The 9,131-nt window shown below is 41.8% G+C and overlaps 2 protein-coding genes across 3 annotated transcripts; both read right to left on the bottom strand.

Annotated features, from left to right (window-relative positions):
• Window positions 1-1,216: 1,216 nt before the first annotated feature.
• Window positions 1,217-3,665, bottom strand: LOC135642603 (dnaJ protein homolog). Of its 2 annotated transcripts, none has more exons than XM_065158886.1 (6): window positions 3,325-3,665; window positions 2,661-2,826; window positions 2,424-2,565; window positions 2,082-2,358; window positions 1,773-1,971; window positions 1,217-1,696 (listed from the first exon to the last, which is right to left on the bottom strand). In XM_065158886.1, the coding sequence occupies exons 1-6, from the start codon at window positions 3,472-3,474 to the stop codon at window positions 1,377-1,379; spliced, it is 1,254 nt and encodes a 417-aa protein (XP_065014958.1). In that variant the 5' UTR covers window positions 3,475-3,665; the 3' UTR covers window positions 1,217-1,376. The 2 variants fall into 2 exon arrangements, with proteins under 2 accessions (XP_065014958.1, XP_065014959.1); XM_065158887.1 differs by having other exon boundaries at window positions 2,424-2,562.
• Window positions 3,666-5,581: 1,916 nt separating this feature from the next.
• Window positions 5,582-9,099, bottom strand: LOC135643277 (large ribosomal subunit protein eL15z-like). The gene is made up of 4 exons (XM_065160040.1): window positions 8,941-9,099; window positions 8,695-8,861; window positions 6,070-6,267; window positions 5,582-5,970 (listed from the first exon to the last, which is right to left on the bottom strand). The coding sequence occupies exons 1-4, from the start codon at window positions 8,942-8,944 to the stop codon at window positions 5,725-5,727; spliced, it is 615 nt and encodes a 204-aa protein (XP_065016112.1). The 5' UTR covers window positions 8,945-9,099; the 3' UTR covers window positions 5,582-5,724.
• Window positions 9,100-9,131: the final 32 nt, after the last annotated feature.

Here is a 9,131-nt window from a genome sequence, read left to right as displayed (position 1 = left end):
CGTCGGCTTAGATGTAGAGCGGGGAAAGTGTCGCTCGATGAGAAGTGGTGCCGAAACTATGCGACATTAGGGGAGCGACAAAAGCTCTAGCGACCCTAGCTTCGAGTTGAGGCTAGGATTCGCCCAACGGGTCAGTGGCAAGGCAACCAATCTTCGCCGTAGACATCGCGATGACTACCATCATTTATATCGACGTCGACATAATTGTCGAGCGACAACTACATTAGCGTCGATGTCGACGCTGATGTAGTTGCCACTCAAGAACTACGTCAGTGTCTACGCAGATACAAAGTGGGGCGAGCTACGATAAGGTCGACAACGCACTCCTCGTGGAGGCGAGTGGCATCGCAGTAAAAGCGTCATAGGCGACCACGCAACTACGACAACTACATTAGCGTCGATGTCGACGCTGATGTAGTTGCCGCTCGAGAACTACGTCGGTGTCTACGCAGATACAGAGTGGGGCGAGCTACGATAAGGTCGATGACGCACTCCTCGTGGAGGCGAGTGGCATCGCAGTAAAAGCGTCATAGGCGACCACGCAACTACGTCGACGTCGTCATCAAGATCGAACGAAATACTAAAGGTAACTACCTACAAGAATTAATCTATAATTAATCCTATAATTTATATGGGTCGACGATGGTTAATAGGACGATAAACCCAATTAAATCGAACCAATTGTTTGGGACGCACATCTTGAGTGCGTGTTTGCATCAGAAGCTTGCTTAATTAATAATGTATTTATTTAATTTTATTCGGTCATTCAAATATTACATGATATGCACATAAATCATTAAAATATATAATTAATTATCCCTAAAGAATGATTGACCATCAATTAAATTGAACGATTAGAAAAATGAAACAATAAGAACCAAATTTGCTGTGTGCTACTGCAAGTAACGATTGACCATCAACTTTTGACCACAAGTACCGAAAGTCAAAAGTTGACTTTCATGATTGTATAATTCCCCATCAGTTTTTAAAAAACATAAAAAAAAAATATTTTTATCATATTAAATAACGTATAATGTTAACAAATCAACTCAACTCAAACCGAAACCTATCACTTGTCCAACAAATCATTAATTTTTCATTGATCGATCCATAGAAAAACCACGGAAACAAATAATGTAAAAATAGAGCGCAAAAACTCGAAGAAGTTTAGGACAACATAAAAATGCACATCAAAACCATAGAAAGCGAGAGGCAATAACGAAACATTAAGCCACTAATGGTCTGGAACTGCAAAACACAAATATTTTTGCCATGAGGTTACCATGGTGAAGATGATTGGTAGTTGTACTTCATCAGCAAACAACCAGCAAAACAACCAGAGGAGAGTCAACCGATTAGGAAAGCTGTAGTTCTGCTTATTGCTGAGCACATTGCAATCTCTGGGCTCGTCCGGAGACATCATCCTCTTCCTCGTAAGCCTCCTGTGCCTGAGCTTGCTTCCTCCGCATCTCTTCCTCGATGTTGACATCATATAATGTTGTTTCCTCGCACTCATCCAGTTCCATGTCCGTCATCTGTGATGCAGGCTTTGGAGGAAGCGCAGCCTCCAGCGCTTTGCACTGGTCCAGCGTCAGCAAGTCCGGGAAGTCCACTGTGAAGTGGATGTAGAGCTTCCCCCTCATGAAGGGCCTCTGGTACATCGGCATGCCCTCGTCATTTATCGCCTTGAATTGATCTGTATCAGTAGCAATGTCATCAAGTACAATGCCCTGCAAAACCCAGTCGGCAAAAGGGTAGTTTGCAACGCGTACCGGGCTTCACAACTTCACCAGGGTTCGACTTGATAAGTAGTTGCCTGTTATCTAAGTGGGTCAAGACAAATTGGAAGCTACAGAGAGCTTCGGTGAGGGATAACGTGTGCTCATAGTAAAGATCATCTCCCTTTCTCTTAAACTTTGGGTGATCCTTCTGTTGAAGGACAAACACAATATCTCCAGTAACAGTTTCAGGCTGCAACACCCATGAGCATGTGTTGTAGGTTAGAACATATCATTAATAACAAGAATATTCTGTGCAAGTACACATCGAGTTCATATGAACTAATGCTTTAAACATCATACCGCCTCGTCTGCCTCTCCGGGGAAGGTAATCTTCTGCTCGTTCTGCATTCCTTTCTCAACCACAACCTCCAACACTTTCTTCTCCTGAATAACCTTCTCACCTTTACATTGTGGACACCGATCCTTCTCGTTAATGGTCTCCCCAGTGCCCTTGCACTCACTGCAAGGGTGTTGCATTTGCTGGATCATTCCAGGCCCTAACTGACGAATCGTGACCTTCATACCCGATCCTTCACAGCCAGAGCAACTCATCGAAGCGCCAGACTTAGAACCCTTCCTGGAAAAGGGTCTAATAATTTTAGAAGCTTTCACCAAAACAGCGAAGAGAAGCAAACAACTCACCCCTTGCACTTTTGGCAGATGACGTTCTGTGAAAGCGAGAGTTTCTTGGAGATCCCACTGTACAAGTCTTCCAAAGACACCTTAAGAGGATGGATTGCATCCTCCCCTCTCCTCTGCCTTCGTCCCCGGCTGCTTCCACCTACTGTCCGGAACAAGCGACAATTAATATTCACACGACCAATCAATGATTGGCATATGGTAGGTGGAGAACAAACATATTGGTGGTCAGAAGCTCACCTCCGAAGGGACTTCCACCGAAAAAGGACTCGAAGATATCAAAAGGGTTGTGACCACCTCCACCACCACGCATTCCCTCCTTGAGGGCATCCTCACCATACTGGTCATAGATTTCACGCTTTTCAGGGTCGCTTAGAACCTCATAAGCCTGGGCCAATTCCTTGAACTGAAGAAGGCAGCCAACATATCTTTGTTATCCCCAACCCCCGGAAAAGAGAAATATTTCATGATTCAAGACCTAACCATTCCGCCACAAATCATCCAAACAAAACGAGGCAGCTTATGATAAAGACATGTCCAAATGTTCTTTTCCCAAATTCACATTATCATTGTAAAAAGAGAGAGCTATTCACTCGATCTTCAAATCCGTAAGCCATTTACAATACGCTTGCCGAATTAGATCCAAGTCAAACAACAGTCGACGAAATACTAACGAACACTACAAATGTTGGCACATAAGATCTACAATCTTGAATTAGAGGCTACGAGCATTGGCATGATGAAGTTGGAACATTTGTTTATACAAGTAGAACACACTCCAAACCCGCTAAAGCTGTGACCAAAGAAACAGCATTTCCAAAATGAATTCTCGATAAAAAAACAATGAATGATCCAACCTGCTCGACCATAAATCAAACGTAAAAGCAGGACACCGACAAGATACCTTTTCGGGGTCGCCGCCCTTATCGGGGTGGTTCTTGATGGCGGCCTTGCGGTAGGCCTTCTTGAGGTCATCCTGGGAAGCGTTCTTCGACACCCCGAGGATCTCATAGTACCGCGTGCTGTCACTCGTCTTCGGCGCCCGACCGAACATGCTGCCGGCGAAGCCCCAATAAATCTCTCCCGAATCGGACTGCCGAACTCCTCGATCGAGAGGAGGAGGAGACGGTCACAAGAACCCTAACAGAGGCGGGTAGCTCGAGAGAGGGATAAAGCGCCGAGGCGGGAAACGTAAATAGCCGAAAGGGCAGAGGACAGGAAGGCTCTCGAAGCCGATGCCTCGGTTCGCCGCGATCGAATTAGGGGCGTTTACGTTCCCCGCCTCGGCACTTTATCCGAGTAATTACATATTAATTACGCATGTAGTCACACATCTTTTTAACATCTCGATCGTAGATTTAAAAATTTTATATTAATTTTTTTATAATTATAAATAATCTAATTCTATTTATCCTAACATCATCGATTTATCGATGAAAGTATAAAAATAATAAATAAAAAAATAATTTTAATATCTTAATTGCGTTTTCGATAGTGACGGACAACGATCCAAATAAAGGTCGTGAGTGATTCTTGTGAATATGAAGTAAAAGCGATAACGAGAGATGAGACAAAAGAAGAGGACGACGCAGATGCCGATGCTTTGTATCTATGTCTGTGCTGATATAAATACCAAACAACCCTTTCGTCGAGCAAATGCAAATGCAAATGCAAATGTAGAGCGGCACCGCTCTACATATGTTGGTGTTGATGTAGATACTTTGCATCTACGTCGGTGCTAACGTAGTTATCATGCGACGCTAATATATATGCAAAGCGTTGGTATCTAAGTTATCCTCTTTCTCTTCTCCATTTGTATTACCTCTCATCGTTACTCTCTTTTCTCGTCCACAACAATCACTTGTGACCCCCAATAACATCGTCGTCCGTCACCATCAAAAACATAATTGAGATACTTATCATTTTTATGCTTTCGTTGATAAAATCGATGATGTTAAGGTAAATGGAATTAACTACTTCACTTTTATAATTATAGAGATTCAAATATAAATTTTTTAAGTCTAAAAATCAAGAAATTAAAATGTTTTACTTTATATTAAATTTTTTATGATTATAAATCATTTAATTCTATTTATCCTAATATCATCGATTTACCGATGGAAGTACAAAAATAATAAATAAAAAGATAATTTCAACGTCCCAATTACGTTTTTGACGGACAATAACACAAATAAGGACCCCGGGTGACTGTTGTGAATATGGAGGAAAAGCGATAACGTGAGATGAGACAAAAGAAGATAAGAAAGAAGAGGATGACACAAATGCTAATGCTATGCATATGTGTCGGTGCTGATAACAACTCTTTCGCCAAATAGATGTAGATGCAAAGCGATATCGTTCTGTATCTATGTCAGTGTCAATGTAGATGCTCTACATCTATGTCAGTGCTGACATAGTTGCCATGTGATGTGGACATATATGCAAAGCGTTGGCATCTATGTTGTCATCTTTTTCTTCTCTCTTTGTATAGTCTCCAACGTTATCATCATTTGTTATCATCGAAAACGTAATTGAAACATTGAAATTACTATTTTACTCATCATTTTTATGTTTTCGATAATAAAATGTTAGGATAAATAGAATTAGCTAGTTCACTTTTATAACTACAAAGATTCAAATATAAATTCTTTAAGTCTAACAACCGAAATACTAAAAAAAAAAGGTCTATCTACATCCAATTAGGGGCGTTGGATCGTAGATGGAAGGTTGCGATGGGGGGGTTAGTTCAAGATGTTTCCTTGGCCCTTTATTGCAGCGTCGGTCGGAGGCAAAGGCTCAGAAGAGAGGCAGTGTGGGTGGGAACAGATGTGAGTCCTTTATGGAGTGTTGGTTTGTAAGCAGAGTAACTCTTTGGGTATAACTGCAAACAATGCAAGTCGAATACAGTGTATGCAGGTGCTCTTAATGTTGATGTAGTTATCACTTGGTATATTTAGATTTTTTTTCCTGAGTGTCATTTATTTATTTTTTCGCATGCTTAGATTTCTTCCAATGGAAGTTCTTAGCAAAACAATGTGTTATAAAAAAATATTTTTCAAGAATATAAAATTGAACGATCTCAAACAAAACAACAATATATAGAATAAGATAAAGAGCAAAGCACTTTGCTATTCCAGGAGCCTTGATGAGACAAGCAGACGTACTGCAAAGACAAATATATAGAGCTATAATGAGATTAGATGCAAAGTTTCAGCGTCAACAAGCAAGTTCGGACAAGCTTGACAAAAAGATGACCAATTCAAAATGAATTAAGTTCCAGAACAAATCAGCTGAGCAAGGGATCCTATCGATATCGGCGAAGAGACAAGGTCTGGTTTCTCTTCCAGGTTGCCCTACGAGATGGCCTAGCCTTGTGATGAAGGTGGCCTTTACCGCGAAGACCACGGTACTTCTTGCCAGCCGATGTTAGCCCGCGAAGCTCACGGTGCTTGTGAACGCCCTTGCAGATCCAGTTGATCCTAGGGTCGTTGCGAATGGCACTGTGGGATGGATCAATAAGGATGATCTCGTAATATTTGTATGTTGAATCCTGTGTAACATGACATGGAAGACAGTTTTATTTGAGAAGACTTTGACAAAGCATAAAACTATAATATAAAGGATAATCCAACAAGGCATGTCGGCTGACCTCGTTAACCCAGTAAGAGTTTAGCACCCTGAGGCCTCCCAGCTTGCGACCAGCTCTCTCCTCTGCAACTGATCGCTTGTTTCTTTGGAACTTAAGCTGAGTGATACCTTGATGCTTGGGCTTCCCATAAACAATGCCCTTGGGAACTGGTCTCTTCCTGCCACCACGTCTAACACGAACACGATAAATCACATAACCCTGCATGGTAAGCACATAACACCATAAGCAAGGGTATAGCATAAACACAAATTTGCAATGCTACCCAGTGAGTGCCATTGACAACTGATTAAGTTATACATGAATTGAGAACCACAAGTCATGACAAGTAAGTGTCAAATGCCAACATGATTGCATACAGGGAAGATTTTTTTCTAAATGTGGTCGGTACCCAAAGCACATGGCAATGCTTAACATGTGGCAGGACAACTTGATGTAACTTCATTAGGTCACAGGTCAATTACAAGATACAAATAATTAGTATAGTTCATATTGCATCACTAGGGAGTCAGACCAAAACTAACACAGCACACAGGAGGGAAATTCCTATTACAGCAGTTAAAGAGGGAAGAAAGAAGTCAATTTATGTGACGTTGTGATTGAAAGAAGACAAGCATGAGAACCTTAGATCATCTTCATTATAAAACACAAACTTGTGTCAGATGTTTGAAAAAGGACCTTTAAATTATGGAGAACCCCTCAAATGCATACATGCATGTAGGCCAAAGCTGCCAACACATAACGTCCACTACAAGATTACATTATGTTGATTGAACAGGGAGGCTGCAACCTGTGCACATAGACATCTCGCTGGAACAATCAAAGAAAAAATTAACAGCCATTAGGTGCCTACTTTTCTCCTTTGTGTGATGAACCAGCCACTCCAACAACCACCCTAATTGTCCAACGAAACCACCCTCTTACAGACAAGTAGGAGTGTCTGTAACAACAATAAATTCAATATTTATCTTCGATCAGGCCTATATGATGATACCATCATGATTAATCGCCAAAGACGTGAAAAGAAATTTCAAGTTGCAAGTTGTCTAGGACAGAGGAGTTCTGGGACTACATAATATGTTCCTCATAATGTCATGACTGATAACAAGATTGTTTCACTGGGTCTATTTCTTGCTAATTCACCCAGAAAAGAACGAGAATAATCAGAACATCATAATATCTTATTTACCAAGAAACTGCTCAAATCAAAGTCACTACTTTGACTTCATAGTCTATGTACATTGTGCCTACCAGTAGAGGTTTAATAGGATGCCACCACATGAATTCTAACTGAGATGCTCTAGCACTGTTTTCTAAGGGCAGCATATCTACAACGACAAACTATCCCTAGCTCACATCTTTGTTGGAGAAAAAAAATTATTCCAAAAAGATCAGGAATGGATATGTACAGAATAGATTAATGTCACATGCACACATTTATATTCACAGATGCAGCAGATGCTTTATCTAAGAATTAATGTATACATCTTTAGGAGATTCAGTAGTCATATTGAAAAAATGGGGACCCTTGATTACCACTTAAGATATCAAAATAAAGTTTCATCCTCAACCAAAATTATAAAGCAAATTATTTAGAAAATAATAATCAACACCCTTTTTCAATGACATGGAGATAAAGACTATTGTCTCATTTTTAAGAATTAAATCTGGGAACAACTTATCAAAGCTTGGTGCTCCAGCAAATGCAAAGAGCTATGATAGACAACATGGTCATCACAAAGCAAGGATGTTTTTCATGGTTCTCGATGTCACCCGGACCAGTATGAAATGGACAGTACATACTGGTCGACATATCATCCTTTTCGACTGGTCCGATCCAACCCATTTGAAAGAAAAAAAAAACTTAAAGTCTTCCCTGTCCGCAAGGAGTGCAGAGTCGGTCCTGAGCTGCTGTCGTTTGCCACCCCCTACCTTCCAGTAGGATTTCTTCTCATCCTCCTCCATCCTGCCTCCTCTTCTCGCTTCTTCCTTCCTCCTTCCTATACCACTCCTTACTCCTTTCTCCTCCTCCCTCCTCTTCCTCCACCACCAATCCTCTTCTTCTTCTTCCTTGAGACACTAATACATGTCCACTCTTTCTTGCTTGGCTGCGTTTTTCCCGGGCACCCCTTTCAAGCAAGCAGGGTCCGATGAGAGACTAGTACCGACAGGTACTAACCGGTCTGGCCAGCGACTGAAACAGGTCCGGTACATGAAACCGAGTTACTTGTCATGCTTTATTTCAGGTCAAACTTACTCCGAAGGAAAAATTTTTCTAGTAACTATGGGCTAAATCAAACAGAGATCTCATCTTCATCTCTCGTCTTAAATTCCTCCTATGTGTGAAAAACACGAAAGAAGATTAAGCAGATAGAGGAACAGATTACCGTTCATCGATTTAATCAACATAAACCTAACGACACATTCAAAATCATAAATAGATGACAAGAGCAATCCATACAAATTCGTGCAATAATCAAACTAGCCAAAAGTATACTAGCGAGAAAAATGTTCAAGAACGCTATATTACCCACAAAATCATGAAAAACCCAACGACGACACGTGAAGATGGCATCGATATGATTCAGGGAAGAACAAAATCATGGGTCAGATCGAACGTCAATCTACCTGTTTGGCCTTGTAACCAAGGCGCCGAGCCCTGTCGGGTCGCGTCGGCCTCGTGACGCGCACGATCGAGGGAAGCTGGCGGTATTCCCAGCACCTCACCCGCTGTAGGAACCGCATCACGTCCGACTGCTTCTTCCTCCATAGCTCAGACACGTACTTGTACGCCCCTGAAACCCCATCAAAAGAAAAATGAGATCAACAACATGCCACATATATCAACGACAGAGAGAGAGAGAGAGGACTGACCCATGGCACGGGAGAAACTCCACTGCGGCCCTCGGCAGGGGTGAGCGCCCGTCCGCTTAAAAGGGGAGGGCGGTGCGTGTTTAGGGAAGCCTTGGCCGTCGAGATGGAGCGGGTATGATCCCACCCGTCCGTTCGTGTGCGTTTAGGGTTTGAGCGGCGCTTTACATCTCGTGCATGCGTTAAAATAGACG

The sequence above is a fragment of the Musa acuminata genome, chromosome BXJ3-7 (genome assembly GCF_036884655.1).
Source record: "Musa acuminata AAA Group cultivar baxijiao chromosome BXJ3-7, Cavendish_Baxijiao_AAA, whole genome shotgun sequence".
Lineage (NCBI taxonomy): Eukaryota > Viridiplantae > Streptophyta > Magnoliopsida > Zingiberales > Musaceae > Musa > Musa acuminata.
Note: the sequence above shows the minus strand (reverse complement) of the source record. Positions and strands in the feature narration are given on the sequence as shown.

Coding starts and splice junctions, on each gene's coding strand:
- LOC135642603 (XM_065158886.1), bottom strand. CDS start 3,474: ATGTTCGGTCGGGCGCCGAAGACGAGTGACAGCACGCGGTACTATGAG. Junction 2,359..2,423: donor ATCTGCCAAAAGTGCAAGGG/GTGAGTTGTTTG, acceptor ACCCTTTTCCAG/GAAGGGTTCTAAGTCTGGCG. Junction 1,972..2,081: donor CCGGAGAGGCAGACGAGGCG/GTATGATGTTTA, acceptor TGGGTGTTGCAG/CCTGAAACTGTTACTGGAGA.
- LOC135643277 (XM_065160040.1), bottom strand. Junction 6,268..8,694: donor TTGGTTACAAGGCCAAACAG/GTAGATTGACGT, acceptor CTTACCATGCAG/GGTTATGTGATTTATCGTGT. Junction 5,971..6,069: donor ACTCTTACTGGGTTAACGAG/GTCAGCCGACAT, acceptor CATGTTACACAG/GATTCAACATACAAATATTA.